The sequence below is a fragment of the Dendronephthya gigantea genome, unplaced genomic scaffold (assembly GCF_004324835.1).
Source record: "Dendronephthya gigantea isolate DGI-Jeju-01 unplaced genomic scaffold, DenGig_1.0 000000F, whole genome shotgun sequence".
Taxonomy (NCBI): Eukaryota; Metazoa; Cnidaria; class Anthozoa; order Malacalcyonacea; family Nephtheidae; genus Dendronephthya; species Dendronephthya gigantea.
Genome location: NW_021163010.1, coordinates 5,693,280 through 5,711,000, shown reverse-complemented (window position 1 = coordinate 5,711,000; position 17,721 = coordinate 5,693,280). Strand labels below are relative to the sequence as shown.

The 17,721-nt window shown below is 35.0% G+C and overlaps 1 protein-coding gene and 1 long non-coding RNA gene across 3 annotated transcripts; one reads left to right on the top strand and one right to left on the bottom strand.

Moving 5' to 3' along the window:
• The first annotated feature begins 524 nt into the window (after window positions 1-524).
• Window positions 525-3,321, top strand: LOC114522205. The gene is made up of 4 exons (XR_003686883.1): window positions 525-813; window positions 1,123-1,265; window positions 2,202-2,294; window positions 3,138-3,321. It is a non-coding gene; the product is annotated as an uncharacterized LOC114522205 (long non-coding RNA).
• A 310-nt stretch (window positions 3,322-3,631) lies between these two features.
• On the bottom strand, window positions 3,632-10,864 carry LOC114522191 (cytosolic phospholipase A2-like). 2 transcript variants are annotated; one of them, XM_028542827.1, is made up of 17 exons: window positions 10,774-10,864; window positions 9,909-9,969; window positions 9,616-9,697; window positions 9,358-9,522; window positions 9,054-9,169; window positions 8,873-8,910; window positions 8,642-8,777; window positions 8,347-8,483; window positions 7,703-7,913; window positions 7,029-7,143; window positions 6,506-6,643; window positions 6,276-6,368; window positions 5,988-6,086; window positions 5,533-5,646; window positions 4,777-4,949; window positions 4,482-4,671; window positions 3,632-4,129 (listed from the first exon to the last, which is right to left on the bottom strand). In XM_028542827.1, the coding sequence occupies exons 2-17, from the start codon at window positions 9,936-9,938 to the stop codon at window positions 3,906-3,908; spliced, it is 2,061 nt and encodes a 686-aa protein (XP_028398628.1). In that variant the 5' UTR covers window positions 9,939-9,969; window positions 10,774-10,864; the 3' UTR covers window positions 3,632-3,905. The 2 variants fall into 2 exon arrangements, 1 of the variants encoding a protein (XP_028398628.1); XR_003686882.1 differs by having other exon boundaries at window positions 4,050-4,129; window positions 4,388-4,671.
• Window positions 10,865-17,721: the final 6,857 nt, after the last annotated feature.

Sequence of the window (17,721 nt, the reverse complement as noted above, 5' to 3'; positions counted from 1 at the left end):
AATAGTTTGTTTCCTTTGTTTTAAAACAAAGAATTAAGGGCTTACTATAACAATGTTTGGCCTCAGTAATCTGGTGTTAGAAGCATCATGTACAGGACTACAGGGTGTCACAAAAAAAACGCAACCACTTAATATTCTAAAATTCATATTGTTCACTTCATAAGCTCAATAGATTTTATGCCCCTGGGATTTTAAATTGGGGCTTCTAATCGTACAGTTCAACTGCTAATAGTCAAATCAGCTAAAGCAATAATGGTGCAGCTAACAACCGAACAACGAGTTTTATTGTCGTGCATGATAACTTGAATCCTAACTGTCGACCTTGTAAAATAAATTGTAAATAACATTTTACTCGTTAAATACTTTCAATTCAGCTCGTTGGTTTAGGCACCCGACTTTGTGCCGCTAGCATATGATTACAAGCTTTCTCGCATTCCAGGGGCCAAACGTCTTTTGTGTTGTAGAACAAAGAGGATATCATGAATATTAAGTGTTGCGTTTTTTTTATACACCCTGTAGTACGATCGTACTTGTTAAAACAGGTTTTTTCCAGTTTCGAGAGTTTATTGGAATTTTCCTTCTGTTCCCACTTCTCAGTTCAGAAAACTCGTCCCACTCCCCAGTTTCGGAATTCGGGTTTCCTCAAATTCAAAATGGCGAAGGACGGACACGGACGATGCCAAGAGAACGTAGTTTTCACTGTTCGTTTAAGAGCAAGCTTGTTTTGTTCTCTTATAAAGGTTAATTTTTTGCTTCTGCTAATCTCCCTACTGCTAATCATATACAATTGGGAAGGAATACCCTGCGTCCAAGGTAGCTAAAATCACAGTACTTTGGTTGGTCAGAGACTTCAAAAAAAATAAAAAAATACACACTCTTTTGTCCCAGATTTTAGATTTAATTATATTTAGCATTTAAATTCTGTTGTTGTACGAGTTTCGTAAATTTTGTGATATTGTATATAAGTGATTTATGTATAAATAGATTGCTATTATTGAATAAATGTTAGAAAAATGGTTCATAACTCTTTTCAATGCCCATCTATAGGTTCGAATTAATCAAGATTCAATCAAAAATGCTTTCAAAGGGCTTTAATTTTATTGTATTTTTTATTATTTTTAGCTACCAAATCATCTACTGTTGTTCATTAGACATCTACTAAGGGCAATTTATTTGTAAACCTGGGCAATGTAGAAAGCATTCATTCTATTTAAGTGCATTTGGAGATGAGCCCTATTCTACTGAACAGTGCAGTGCCAATATAGGTGGGTGTCCTAGATAATTTTCTATATTTAGATCTTTTTCACCTAATGCTGTCAATGACCCATAAAAGCTGAGTACCCTCAGATCATCTTTCAATGGATTCTGGTTGACTGTAAAATAACAGGCATTCACAAAGTACCTTGGGTCGTTTAGAATATGACGTTTGAATGTTGAAATGTCAGATGGTTTTGGCATGCATTCTTGCATGTGTAAACAAATTAGAAACAAAAGCACAATCCTACAGTCATGAGAAAGTACTTTCTTTTAACACAAGCATTTTCTTTAAATCACTTTCCTTCCACAACGCTGCAACTATGTCAAAGCACAAATGGAACGCTCCACCCATTCCTTGGAAATGGTGCATGTGACATTTCAAATGTCATATATTAAACAACCTAATATGTGTTGCGAACGCTTGTTGATTATGACCCAACATGCGTTGCGAATGCTTGTTGTTTTTACACTTCTTTTTCAAGAGTGGGTGTTATGAAATAAGCAATTTTGTTATATAGGGTTCTGTGTATTATAAATGTGATTGGTTCATTCATAGTCACATGACTTTAAATGAATGCAATGTTTCCTGCCAGGGAAACAAGTGAAAAATTGTTGCCTGATTCTTGTCATATAACAAAGTAAAGTGGGTGTCTTTTTTAAATGAAATTGTTGTGTAACATGTATGTTTTCGTTCCTATATAACAAAACACTACCTCAGGAAATAGTGAGTTTTGTTTTCCCTCGAGTCTCAATGTTTCCCTTGAGTTCGTCTCGGGAGCATACATTAAGTGTATAGTATACAACAGAGTTATTCCTGTCAGAATAGAATAATCACCTTCATAAGTTCCCTAGAATATTCCACCAAACCACTTTAAATCTGACTATATACCTGACCTAGTATATTCATTCATATATAATAACATTTTATTTTTTCTCTTTAAAAGACAACCATGTACAGTACAGGAAAGACCATGGCTAATCATACAAGGCAATCTGTTGATCAGTTGACTGAGAAAAGGCATGAGACAAAACTGAAGGTAACTGTAATTTATACGATTTTTATTTTTCAAAAAACTCTTCCAAACAAATGTATACATGTCAGAATGCTTTCTTTTCACCTAAAGAATGATTTTCAAGTAATAAAAAATGTTTTAGTACATTTTAAGATGTTCACTTATAAATGAGTATGTAAGGAGGGAACAAAGAATTTGAAATCAGGCCCTGTGGTCCCTGTGATCTTTTTCAAACACTCTCCAAAACACTTACAAAACACTTTGCTTTTATTTTCATCTAAACAGTAATTCTCAAATGATGAATGTTTTCCTCTCTAATGTTCTATTGTAAACAATCATAATTCAAACACATTGACTTTGCCAATATACATGTACTGCATCACCAAGATATCTGGTAATTAGGTCCGTTTCTAATGTCCAACTTTTTCTGTGAAGAAAACAACATTCAAAACAATAACTAATAAAACATTACTAACTCATTATTAGAATAATTCAAATTTAAATCGCACAAGGCTGTCAAAATTAGTGTATTATAGCTTTCTTCTACTGATTCAATTTAAATTTTGCATGGGGATACCAACTTCCTGGTTGGTCCAACTAAACGCCTATGTCCTAGCAGATAGTGTATAAAAGAGTTTTACTTCTTGGTTTTATTACAAAATAGGCAGTTAAGACAAGAGTTTTTTCTGTATCTGGGATTTTCAATGTGTTTTATCAATGGAGAAGTTAGAAATTTGTATTTCGTTCATACTTCAATTTTAAGCGCGAGTTACATGCAATGACTTTAATTGAAACATGTTATTAAAAAATATTTTTACTTGTATATATGACATAAACAAGAATGACTATAAATATACGACTTCCAAGGCATTCCAAGTTGTATCCCGATTTTGCTCCTCCAAGGTTGTTTGCCGAATGTACTCCTCCAGCATCCTGAACAAAGGCATATGGCGAACTTTCAACCACTCTATCAGTATTAAATGTACACAGTACTTGAGCTATAATTGCCAGTCAACTTTATGTTCCTTTTAACTGTAGTTTAAATTGTATATTAAGCAAAATGTTTTATATAAAATATATTTTCTTGCAAATATTAACTTTTGTTATGGGCTTTCACGTGGGGGACACTATCTGCAGAAAAATAATTAAAGGGGGGCACTATCTGCTACTGGATTGGGTCCAGTGGGGGGACACTGTCCGCGGAGGTACACTATCCGCTGTAGCACCTGCTTTATCCTGCATGTCGCAATCACTCATGCAATGAGTTTCCTTAAATCTCTGTACATTCTCCATTCAATTAAGAAATTTTACTCTTTTAATGTTGCATATGTTCAATACAATCAACTATACCTAACATAACTCAATTAGTAATGATAACCTTATTATTTCATAGACTGAAAAGTCTACAAAATCAACATGTTCATCTCCTGATTCAATATATGTTAAAAAGAGCCTCATACATGCGCAACTATAGTACTGGATGTCATATATGAAGTTAAAATAAGTAGCCACCAGTAAAAATAAAATTTATTTACAGACTATATTAAATCTGCGTTATTTCCAATCGCTTAGAATCCGTCACTTTTCTCTAACTAATTGTATCTATATATTATAGTACGCTGAATTTCGTAGTAACTAACGACAATATTCAGGATTATTTCGTCGGAACTTGGTCTTGTATGCAATCTTTTCCTTAATTGCGTCCATGTGAGCCAAAGTGTTATACCTCATAAGTTCATGGAGTCTGTCAAATCTTTTACCAGTGTATTCGAAATTGAAGGACGAATAAGGCTTTTCAGGATCATCAAAGATGTCGAAGTTTCCAAAGTCTTTATCCTCTTCTGTCACCCGCGGTACTCCTAAATACGTCACAGACATGTTTTTAATAAGCAGAACGAAATCATGTTGACTAGCTACTTGAAAATGAGTTGCTACCACCCGAATTTTACTACAAGAAAGGAATATAAAATATATAGGCTATGGAGTATAAGTGCCCTGCATGGGTAGGGTAGTTTTCGTTGAATGTCCAGTCCATGTGTAAAAAATATGCTGCCAGGACACTCGGGGATAGATTGGTATACATTTAATTAGAATATAGATATTATAATATTAATTACCTGATATTATAATATTAAATGTCAAATGGGAATCTAGGCAGGCGTCACATTTACGGGTTAAAACATTTTTATGACATGACCAACATTTTTTTACCTGGTTCGCTGAAATCCCTAAATGTCTTATTCACAAGAGGAAAATGTAAAACGATTGGACATTCGGGGTTTCCCAGGTCTTCAAATAAATAGCATTCTTGAATGTCGGTATTCTTCAACACTGGGTTCTCTTCGATTTGTGGAAATGGTAACCCTTGCTCTTTGGCCCAGCGTTCAGCTTTTAGGATATTCTAGGTGAAATTTTCAATTATAAGAATAAACTAGCTGTAGATTATGAGCGAAAATCGCCCATGTTGAGTGATCGCAGTTAAGCCTATGAACCGTCCAGTACTCACTTTAAATGGCAATTCTTTATCACCGCCACTTCTCTGACTGAAATCAAACGATAGAATAATTTCAACTTTCCGTTCAGGACGTAGGATGGTCGGATAAGGCGAGTTGAATGCGATACCACTGTCTACCAAGCACATTGTCTTGTGATTTCCAGGTGCCGAGTCGAAATCATCTTCTACAAAACATGTGATAACTACAATTTAGGTTTTCGTGGTTCATTAATTATTTTGTGTTCCGGACAGAAATAAAAAATGTGCACAAAAAACTATGTTCGAACTTGAAAATTCAGCTCGCCCGAGGAGTTACGATGAATTATTTGGCAATGATTCTAAATTGTTTTTAGCTGTTTGGAATGTTTTCTTTTTAGAAAAGGATGCAGTTATAAAGCAAAAAGAAATTTGAGACAAAACTACAAAATTTCGAAAAAATAAATATCTGTGATAAAATTCTTTGTTGAATGGCATAAATTTTGGTTCAATTTCAATAACACTCCTGTGTTTTGAATTCGTACATAGTGCATAGTACATAGTTACATATATTACGTTGAAAATTGAAAAGAATTCTCACTAAATCTGATAAGAATGGCCTGTCTCAGTGACTCAGCTCCCGGTATTGCAGTTAGTGAACACAGAATGATTTGAAGCCATATTGCCTGGAGAAAGTTTCGTTCACACAACTTTTCGCGTGCAAAAAATATATCATGACTTTAGAAATATAAAATGTAAAATGAGCTGTAAAATGTTTTCACAATATGATACCTTGTTCCTTCTTGAACTGCAGACCTCGTAGAATGTTAAAAACTTCAGCAGCTTTTCCTCGCCGAGACGCAATGAGATTGACTGGATTTAGGGCATCTACCAACCAACAATCATCTGTGATAACAAAATGTGATAGATGATGTTGATGAGTAAATAATGATGATATGATGATAATGATAATGATAATGATAATGATAATGATAATGATAATGATGGTGTTACAGTCAGGGCGAAGCCAGACTAGTGAATAAAACTCGAAAGGGGATTGTTTTAGCAATAGCCAAGAGAGCACGACATTCCCAACTCTTCAAGACTTATAAGTGAAAAATTCCCACATTTTACTAATAGATAAAATGCTAGAGCCAAGGGGGCAGTCTAGGCTGCTAACAATTCATATATCCTCCTAACTGTGAATATGTTAGTGCTATTAGGGAATTTATTTCCCTGAGGATTACCGTCTATTTCATCTTCAGGCAATTCATCTTGATCCTCTTCGTCATCACTTTCATCATCTGCAGTTTTAACCCGGCTTCCTTCTTCGAGAGCGGTTTTTTCTTAAAATACAAACAGGTACATAAAGTTAATGTAGGACCTGTTAGAATCGTGTTACCAGAAAAAACCGTTCTTAGTAATGCGAGGCCTCGGAATATTTTAATGTCATTAAATTTAACTGCTCTCGAAAACAGCTACATTTTCACTGTAACAATGCATGTGTTCGAACAGACTTAACACTAGTAATTTACCAAGCTCTCCTAAGACATCATCTTCAGATACATCGTTATGCTTCTTGTTGAACAGTGTGTGAAGGATTATGCCAAACGCACTACCCCATATTCCTAAAACAATTGAAACGAGGTGTCTACATGAATCTAATGACAATGAAGATTACGTGTTTGTTTCCTGTGCGATACATTACAATTCATAATTATGTACATAGCTCCGTGCGGGTTGCAGTGAAAAATTGCAAGCTCACCTTGTAAATAAGACAATGGTGCCTCTTCATATTTCCTGACCAAACACCCTTTATAAAACTTGCCTCCAAATTCTTCCATTTTCCCAAACACACCATATTTGGCCAAACCATATTCGAATGGTGTAAACTCCACCCATTCTAAGCAAAATTCGAAATCATTAAAGATCTTTTTTCCATTCCTTCGCCAAGGTTTGTCGGCTCGAAATGTAGATTGTGCGTTCTTATGTATAGGCAAGCTTTTTTCTTGCCACGGCCAAAACCAATTTAATTTGAAAACTGTTGCAACCATTCGCTCGAAAAACATTATTATGCATTTGACATATAGAATCGGACTTCATAAAGAGACTTTAAATGGAAAGATACTGGTTACGGTTCTGTCTAAGTTTTTCAAAATAATGGGAATTTCATCTTAAAGAATTCACTCTCAAGTTTCGTATAAAGAGTCGAAGGTTTTCCAGTCGAACAGAAAGGAAGATTAAAAGATTGCACATAGAGCGTACTGTGAAGATCAAGTCTGACTTACCACTAAATTCAGCTGCTGGCAAATCAAAACGTACTCGGATCCCAGTTGTAATGGGTAGAGGAACTTCGCCGAATTTGATTTTACGAGTTTGGTGGCTTAGTTTTGATTCTTGATTCTGCCGAGGAAATATGGAAAATTATATAACGGTTAGCTGCCGAGGGAAATAGCGGGTCGACCGCACACTTAACTTTAGTTTCAGTCCAAATTTCTAATCCTTTCAAAGCTGATGAGAAGATGTTTTGAAAGTGCTGCTACCAGCCCCTGCTGCAGCCGCTTCGTTGCGTTTAGAACTTGTGTATTCGACAGTTGGTCCCCCCACTAATGTTGGACTAGCTACGCCCTTGACCACAATCAATTTTTTGTTCAAAAAATTCCTATATTCGTATGATCCATTGGATTTCTATGGATTATCTATTTTGAACTGTTAGCACATACGTGCCAAGTTAAAAGTTTCAGAGCCAAGGATTTAGAAGGATTTAAAATTCCCAGTGCTCACTAAAATCGAAGATCCGGATTTGAGATTTAAGTAGGATACATACAGTTGATAAGGAATAATGCATATTTTTAAATGGAATACTCCCGAGTCTTCTTGATAAATACATACACAACTCTGAGCAAATGCCATTTGATTGACTGCTTAATATTATGTAATGTGGTATATCATCATGACTTACGTCCAAAAGGCAATCTCCAACAAATAATCCAAATAAATCAACAAGTCTGACCAGTTGACCTCGCTGTTCTTTTTCTTTCATGTGTCTTAGAAAATGACCGTGAAAATGCGTCCACATACTGGTTCCAAATTTCTCCTTTAGTTCCTCTGCCATGTTTTTACATGTTATATGATCAGGCCACCCTTCGTGCATGTACAATGTCGATATGTACCTGTGAGGGAAACAAACAAAGCTTGTGTGCTTCGAGAAACTTGCATAAGAGACTTACAGAAAGTTCATTATGCGATCTAGAAACAGGTAGATATTTTCACTGCCAGTTCCATCACTTTCTATCGTTTTAGATCATAAATTTTATCAAACACGATTCTTGTAAGACGTACAGTGTGGATAGACTCGTTCTTGATCACATGATCTCGGGGAATATCGTAAGCTTGTACTCCGAAAACCTGGATCCATCCAAATTTTATTGCTAAGCTGGGAGTGTGCGACATGGCGTGTGTATTGAATAGAATATTGATTTAGGTGAAAACTGGGAGGCACTGTCCATATTTACACGTTATACCCGACCCGTAATAAATACCGAAATCATAGATGCTGGGACGCTTTTATCTATAATGAAGCCTTTCGAGGTTTGCATTACCTACCATGATGAGCCGGAAAGTCCAGTGACATATGAAGAACAGTCAAATATCCCGGCGTCCTGAAGTGCACGAAATACCCCTGATAATCCACACGCAGCCCTATATCCTCCTCCTGATCCCATGATGGCAATCGTTGGCACCTACAATTACACAACACATGATGATGATAATTGTACTAAATTAGACAGCCTGAAAACCCTGAAGACCGGAAGCGGTCATCCATGCGGCGCATGTCAACCAGTGTGTAGAAATTACTGTTGGGGATTTGAATAAATTACCGTTTTTAAAAAACTCGTACCTCGTCAATGCTCTTCGGTGCTGCATCATCATCTAGAATTCTTGACATGTTTTTGAAAATTTCTGCCTTTCTTTTCTTTAAAAATTCCTTTTCTTCGTCGCACAAGTCATAGCTTAGTCTCAATTCCTTAGTGTCACTGCAAAAAAGAGTTTATTAAATTTTGAACTTAGTTTATAGACAATGCAAATAATGCACAATAATCTTTGTAGAGAAAACTCAATGGACACTTACTCGTATTTCACCAGCAATTTAATCTCCAGAACAGTTTTCTTTAAAAGAGGTAAAGAAAATGGTGTTATTCGTGGTACAAATATATTCCGTTCAAAATTGTGTCAATAATTTCGTTCAAACTAACTATATGAGTCATTTAAAAGGACATGGACTGGTAGACTAAAAAAGGAAACATATGTACCTCGTTTACTTTCACCATTTTTGTAATCTCAGTATCCATAGCTAGGTCATCCAGTCGAAGCTCCTGTGTGCCAATCATGTCATCTGAAACAACATCCTCATCTTTCACAGTTATCTCTGCCGAGAAAAAAGCAAAATAATTCAAATAATCAAAGATAACATCTTTAAGCGCTCATAATAACAATATAAAACAATCATACGATATCGTATTACTCATAGTATATACATAAATTTCCACACACAGATGAAGACCGTTAAGTGTTAAATATTTTAATCTTTAAGGAATTTGTCGCTAGATAAAATACCTAGTTTGTTTTCCTTGTCATGACTAAGGTAAAATTTAAAGCTTTCATTCCAAACTGGATTATATGTGTCTGACTTGACTGTTGTCCGTTGTTTGCTGTTGGGACTGGTTGGAACTCGCAGCATCACATAGGGATCCGGTTTTTCAAAAGGCAAAAAACTTAAATCTAAAAATCGTAAATATGAATGAATTTGAATATGTTTCGAGCCTTTGTACAACTGGTCACACCATCGTCTCCGATCAGACTTCGTACACTCACATTTTGTTACAAATCCTTGAATGGTCACATAATTTGCTTTCACAATTGTTACAGTCAACACTTTGATTTTCTCTTGTTTTACCTATGTTAAAACAACAGAATATGTTTTCTGGCCACGGTTGAGCCTACTTGAATTCAACGATTTTAGGTTTCCACCTACTGACCTACGTTACAGCCGACAATTTTCAACGGATATGCTTACAGTCAATATAGGTTCTTTCAAGTTCAATGATTTATTTTTTGAATAACGAAATACGATAGCATAATGTGTCTGATTTTGCTACTTTGCTCACCTCAAATCGATCAATGGTTTGGCGTACCATGGTTTAACAAAAAATATACGTCGAATGAGAGCTGAAAACAAACAAAACATGCATGCTTTACGGAGATGGATGATATTTTACCTTATACAAAAATACCAGACTGGAGAAATGTAAAATAGTAAAAAGTAATTAAAACACCCAACCGGACAGGAGGATGTAAAAAAAGTAATTAAAACTTGACCCTGACTTGAAATGACCGATATACCGAATATCCTCATGCAGGTTACATTGCGATTTTGGTTTAATAAAGCATCTTAATTCTTTAGTTCTCGTGAATAGCGATTATGATGACGTGTTCGGGTTTAAGTGAAATGTTTACAAACGCATGCGGATGTTTAAACTGAATTATCACGATTTTCGGGCAACCCACGGGTTAATCTACCAAACTTACGCGCAGTTAAAAAACCAGATGTTTAAAATCCGCTTAGAATCGACATTTTGTAAATCACTGTTACCTAAAAGACAACTTGTACATCATTTAATCGATCTTCTCTTGGCTGTTACGTAGTTTTAGCCGATTGCTTAATTATTGCCAAATATTGTTTATATAGAGGAAGGCCAGTCACAGTGGGGGCACCTAGCAATACACCATACCAATTAGCACATCCACACAAACCCTTGACTGTATAGCGCGAAGCCTCGACTGTATTTCTAGTCGTATATTCTAATACCCTGGTCTAAAAAAGGGCGACCAGAATGTGCAAATTGAATTGAAAACCGATTGAAAATACATACAGACATCAAACTAGGCCTATATACCATGTATGTTTTAATGCAGAGTAAACATGATTACAGTCATAGCCAAAGAATGATATATATATATTTTAGTACTCACCTCCAAGTACAGCTATATACCAGACTCTTTCACACTAGCTGAATGTTTTAAGGGACTGAAGTTTCGTCTTTCTTATATCTCTAGGAAGAAATTTAACCATACGTCACAACAAAGACCATGCATGTCACGTCTTAGTTGACAGAACGTCATCTGAATGCTTGAACGCATCACGCATGTAAGTACATGCTTTCGTGCGTGACCGGCGTATAGAATTACGTTTTCTTCAAATGGAAAATCTATATTCTGCCAATGCGGGCACATTTAAACTATAAAAATTAAAGACAGCTAGATTTACCATTATTTTGTATTTGACGAACATACTAGCGGTGTGAATCGTTATACGTCGGACATTCATTTATACAATGGCCTCCTATAGTTTACTATTTGTATTCTCCACTCTCCAGACAGCACTCTCCAAAATTCTGTCAATTTTTTCTTTATTTACCTCAGCAAACCGGTCAGCCATTTGAGCTGATATACGGTGGGTAGCTCGACCACTCAGATTGCGGAATAGCTCATTTACAGTGAGTAGCTATATTATAACAAACATTATATATGGACGGGGATATTTTACTGAAATCTAAATAGAACTCATACGCTACCACATCCAGGGTACGGTGAGGACATTTTCCGTATGTCACCATAGTTATTGTAGTATGATGTCACGTTTAGGAATGAAATAGCGAGTTTCAAAAATTTCCCGCCATTTTCATTAGGCTAAAAAATATTCGCTTTTATAATGCTCTTTCGCGGAGTGTTACTTGTCGTCTTTGTGTGTATTCTTGTCACTCTAAATTAGTCTATATAATAAACAGAACATTACACGGTTCGCTCTAAGATATGTCATATGGATTTTTTGTTCTCGTGGCAAAAACACTATCTCAAACAATATCGAACATAAAATCCATATCCACTCGGAACCGTATAATATCCTGAGGATATTATGGTGTAAGACACCATTTCTTTTTCTAAGTTGCGCGTTTTTCTATCAAGACATAAGATAAAGTATTCTACCATTTTGTAATTGTATATTATTATTATTATAAGCTGTGAATAAGCCTCGCGAACACATCCATATGAAAGAACCACACAAGTAAAAGTAATTATTATATTATATATATACTGCACAGAAAATTTCCGTAATGGGCTAAAACACATTATACCAATGACCAATATTTATATTATTTATTAAATGGTGATAGTTATAGCACTATTTTTGTTATTAAGCTAATTCAGATGACCTCTAGAGGTGGTGTATTTTGCCAAATTGTCTGCTAAAAAAGATTTTTGACGTCATATCAATGTAACAAAGTTTCACTGTGTTTGAAATCGAGAAATCGATTTGAATAATTCAGATTACGTCTTAGACTTAGTTGACAGAACGTCATATGAACGTTGCATGACGTATGCGATGTGAAGTACGATTCGTGCGTGAACAGCCGTAAAATTACGTTTTTTGACAGTGCCGACCGTGTGAATTGAATTGTCTTTTAAAAAGCTTCTCATTAGACCGACGTAACCACGCACCCACGGGTTCAGAAGTCTACCTCACCGGCCGAATGAGTGGCAATTTGACGTAAAACATCTCTAATTTTACGACATTCAAGCGAAATAGATTACACTTTTATCAGTGTAGGTGTTTTTAGACTCAAGAGAATAACAAATATTGTTTCACCCATGTCTGGAGGAAGTCTAAATTAAAATGGTACCATTCATGTACAAAATACGACGTAAACATGCATATATGCTCTGAAAAAGAATTCCAACCTTGGCCACTTGGATATACATGCATTCGTATATCTCACTAAAATTTTAGGTTCGTACCTCTACGCATGCTTGTAAAAAAATACGACTTTTATTACTAGATTTTTTCTATCAATTACAAATGTAACTCTACAAAAGTCAGAAAAACATATAAAGAACGCGGGAATAAGTTAAATAAGGTTTTACCCCGAGCAAACAAAATGGGTCGATTGGTTTATGCTATTGTTTCATTGTTCTATTGTATTGTTCTCTATAATTTATGAATATATGCAAAACATATATTCATAAATTATAGAGAACAATACAATGATAGAGAACAATACAAACGTCCCTTTTCTTAGCAAACTAAAATTGCCTTATTTTCGTGCACCAAAACATAACTCAAAAAAAGATATTTTGCCGAACAGACTATTTGCCAAAATAGCGGTACTTTGAGATTTTTCTTCGTGTTTGCGTGCACGTACCAAAAATTGCCATATTAGAATTATACACTTGATTGATTTATTAAAACTAAAATCACATGGCAGCGGAAACTGAATTGCGTGACTTATTACAAGGGTTGGTTACACTAGTATAGTAAAGCTGCTACTATTAGTATATATACTAATAGTAGCAGCTTTACTATACTAGTGTAACCAACCCTTGTAATAAGTCACGCAATTCAGTTTCCGCTGCCATGTGATTTTAGTTTTAATAAATCAATCAAGTGTATAATGCCGTTCATAAACGTAAAGGTTTTGTTCACACAATTTTTTTGTTAATGTCGAGCACATATATAAGCCACATGTATACAAATTTTATAAAAAGCATCCCTAGTTTAAAAATTAAAATTTTTTTTTCAAATTATGAGCAATACCCGTAAGTAGCTACATTATCGTCTTCTCGGACGTTTTACTAACAATTTTGCTGAAACGAGTGATGCCATGTATCCTTCGATTGAATTGTTTGTTCGTGGAAGATCTTGCTCAACACGACCGTATTGAGATGGCATATAAAGGACCACACCAATCCAAGTAGCTTCTTTTGAGAGAGAGAAGTTCTTTTGATGAAAAAAGATCACTTTTCGGCAAATGATCTGTTCGGAAAAATCCTTTTTGTAAAAAGTCCGTTCGACAAAATATCCGATCGGCCAAATCTCCTTCGGCAAAATCCCGTCCGTTGGGCAAAGTGTCATTCGGAAAAATGTCTTTCGGAAGAGTCTTTCGGTTGCAGTATGGTATGAAAAGATTTTATATTATTTTATTTCATTTTTTATATTTTTCAAATAAAAAAAGGCCCATTTTAAAAGGTCATCATCATTGGAAAAAGGCGCACTTTAAAAGGTCATCAAGATCAGAATCGGTTTTTCTTTCAATTTGGCTTTTCAGCATATTTGGTCGTTTTTGAAAAACTGAAAAATCCCTCAATTTCGGCTAAAACGATGGCCTTAGTGGTGCCTAAAAAAATTAAAAATTTAACACAAGTCAAAACACATAAAAAGATTATTTGTTTCCTAAATGAAATTAAAATTAAAAAAATTAACCACCTGGACTACCCGAATAATATATATATATATATATATATATATATATATATATATATATATATATATATATATATATATATATTGTAAGGCAGTTAAACATAATTTCAATTTCCGGCTTTCTTAAAGGCTGAGGAGTCTTTCAACTGTTTTGAAGCTTCCAAAATCACACCGAAAATTTTCAAGCTAATTTTGTTGCATTGCAAGGGTTGAAACCTTTGTCCTCGGATTGAGAGACGAACGTCTTAACCCTGGTCTTAACCACTAGACCACCGCATCATTTGTCGTAAGTTATTGTTCTTTATTTGACCTAATCCTTTTAGAAGAATTTTATATTGAATAGTAACTTCCGTAGGAAAAATCGAACCTTTTCCATGCAGCATTCGAACTTACCCCTACAACCTGGTAGGCCGAAGCTTAAACCACTGGGCTACCTCAATAACATATGTATTAAGGCTGCTATCAACAACCAATCCTACGGCCCATTGTTTAAGGCTACGGCCTACCAGGTGGTAAGGGTAGGTTCGAATCCTGCATGGGAAAGGTTCGATTTTTCCTACCGAAATTACTATTTAATTTAAAATTCATCGAAAAGGATTAGGTCAAATAGAGAACAATAGCTTTCGACAAATGACGCGGTGGTCTAGTGGTTAAGACGTTCGTCTCTCAATCCGAGAACAAACGTTTCAACTCCTGGCAATGCAACAAAATTTGCCTGAACAATCTCGGTGTGATTTGGAATGTGTAAAACAGTGAAAAGACTTTCTCGAACTTTGCTAAAGACTTGTAAATTGAAAAAAAATTTGAAATAAAAAACCAAAAGAAAATTATCGCGTTCAAAAGTACCTGAAAATTAAAAGAAAAGCACAAGTAAAAAAAGTTTTAAAAACACGTGTCTTCTAAAAAGCCTGAAAATGAAGAAAGTCAGACGGAAAAAATTTAAACAATTTCCCGCTTTTAAAAAACTATGGTTTACTTACCTTAATTTTTTTTCACGAAAATTTGACAGGGTGATTTTCTCGAGCGTGAAAAAATTTAATTTTTTTCACTTTTTTGAAATTCTCTTAGATTTTTTTTGACAAAGAAGTATTTTGTCTTGGGCTACCTGTGTCTGTCTTGGGCTACCTGTGTCTGGCTTGACACAGGTAGCCCAAGACAAAATACTTCTTTGTCAAAAAAAAAATCTAAGAGAATTTCAAAAAAGTGAAAAAAATTAAATTTTTTCACGCTCGAGAAAATCACCCTGTCAAATTTTCGTGAAAAAAAATTAAGGTAAGTAAACCATAGTTTTTTAAAAGCGGGAAATTGTTTAAATTTTTTCCGTCTGACTTTCTTCATTTTCAGGCTTTTTAGAAGACACGTGTTTTTGAAACTTTTTTTACTTGTGCTTTTCTTTTAATTTTCAGGTACTTTTGAACGCGATAATTTTCTTTTGGTTTTTTATTTCAAATTTTTTTTCAATTTACAAGTCTTTCGCAAAGTTCGAGAAAGTCTTTTCACTGTTTTACACGTTCCAAATCACACCGAGATTGTTCAGGCAAATTTTGTTGCATTGCCAGGAGTTGAAACGTTTGTTCTCGGATTGAGAGACGAACGTCTTAACCACTAGACCACCGCGTCATTTGTCGAAAGCTATTGTTCTCTATTTGACCTAATCCTTTTCGATGAATTTTAAATTAAATAGTAATTTAGGTAGGAAAAATCGAACCTTTCCCATGCAGGATTCGAACCTACCCTTACAATCTGGTAGGCCGAAGCCTTAACCACTGGGCTACCTCAATAACATATATATTAAGGCTGCTATCAACAACCAATCCTACGGCCCATTGGTTAAGGCTACGGCCTACCAGGTGGTAAGGGTAGGTTCGAATCCTGCATGGGAAAGGTTCGATTTTTCCTACCGAAATTACTATTTAATTTAAAATTCATCGAAAAGGATCAGGTCAAATAGAGAACAATAGCTTTCGACAAATGACGCGGTGGTCTAGTGGTTAAGACGTTCGTCTCTCAATCCGAGAACAAACGTTTCAACTCCTGGCAATGCAACAAAATTTGCCTGAACAATCTCGGTGTGATTTGGAATGTGTAAAACAGTGAAAAGACTTCTCGAACTTTGCGAAAGACTTGTAAATTGAAAAAAAATTTGAAATAAAAAACCAAAAGAAAATTATCGCGTTCAAAAGTACCTGAAAATTAAAAGAAAAGCACAAGTAAAAAAAGTTTTAAAAACACGTGTCTTCTAAAAAGCCTGAAAATGAAGAAAGTCAGACGGAAAAAATTTAAACAATTTCCCGCTTTTAAAAAACTATGGTTTACTTACCTTAATTTTTTTTCACGAAAATTTGACAGGGTGATTTTCTCGAGCGTGAAAAAATTTAATTTTTTTCACTTTTTTGAAATTCTCTTAGATTTTTTTTTTGACAAAGAAGTATTTTGTCTTCGGCTACCTGTGTCAAGCCAGACACAGTAGCCCAAGACAGACACAGGTAGCCCAAGACAAAATACTTCTTTGTCAAAAAAAAATCTAAGAGAATTTCAAAAAAGTGAAAAAAATTAAATTTTTTCACGCTCGAGAAAATCACCCTGTCAAATTTTCGTGAAAAAAAATTAAGGTAAGTAAACCATAGTTTTTTAAAAGCGGGAAATTGTTTAAATTTTTTCCGTCTGACTTTCTTCATTTTCAGGCTTTTTAGAAGACACGTGTTTTTAAAACTTTTTTTACTTGTGCTTTTCTTTTAATTTTCAGGTACTTTTGAACGCGATAATTTTCTTTTGGTTTTTTATTTCAAATTTTTTTTCAATTTACAAGTCTTTCGCAAAGTTCGAGAAAGTCTTTTCACTGTTTTACACATTCCAAATCACACCGAGATTGTTCAGGCAAATTTTGTTGCATTGCCAGGAGTTGAAACGTTTGTTCTCGGATTGAGAGACGAACGTCTTAACCACTAGACCACCGCGTCATTTGTCGAAAGCTATTGTTCTCTATTTGACCTAATCCTTTTCGATGAATTTTAAATTAAATAGTAATTTCGGTAGGAAAAATCGAACCTTTCCCATGCAGGATTCGAACCTACCCTTACCACCTGGTAGGCCGTAGCCTTAACCAATGTGCCGTAGGATTGGTTGTTGATAGCAGCCTTAATATATATGTTATTGAGGTAGCCCAGTGGTTAAGGCTTCGGCCTACCAGATTGTAAGGGTAGGTTCGAATCCTGCATGGGAAAGGTTTGATTTTCCCAACGAAATTACTACTTAATTTAAAATTCATCGAAAAGGATTATGTCAAATAGAGAACAATAGCTTTCGACAAATGACGCGGTGGTCTAGTGGTTAAGACGTTCGTCTTTCAATCCGAGAACAAACGTTTCGACTCCTGGCAATGCAACAAAATTAGCCTGAACAATCTCGGTGTGATTTGGAATGTGTAAAACAGTGAAAAGACTTCTCGGACTTTGCGAAAGACTGTAAATTGAAAAAAAATTTGAAATAAAAAAGACAATAAAAAATTATCGCGTTCAAAAGTACCTGAAAACTAAAAGAAAAGCACAAGTAAAAAAAGTTTTAAAAACACGTGTCTTCTAAAAAGCCTGAAAATGAAGAAAGTCAGACGAAAAAAATTTAAACAATTTCCCGCTTTTAAAAAACTATGGTTTACTTACCTT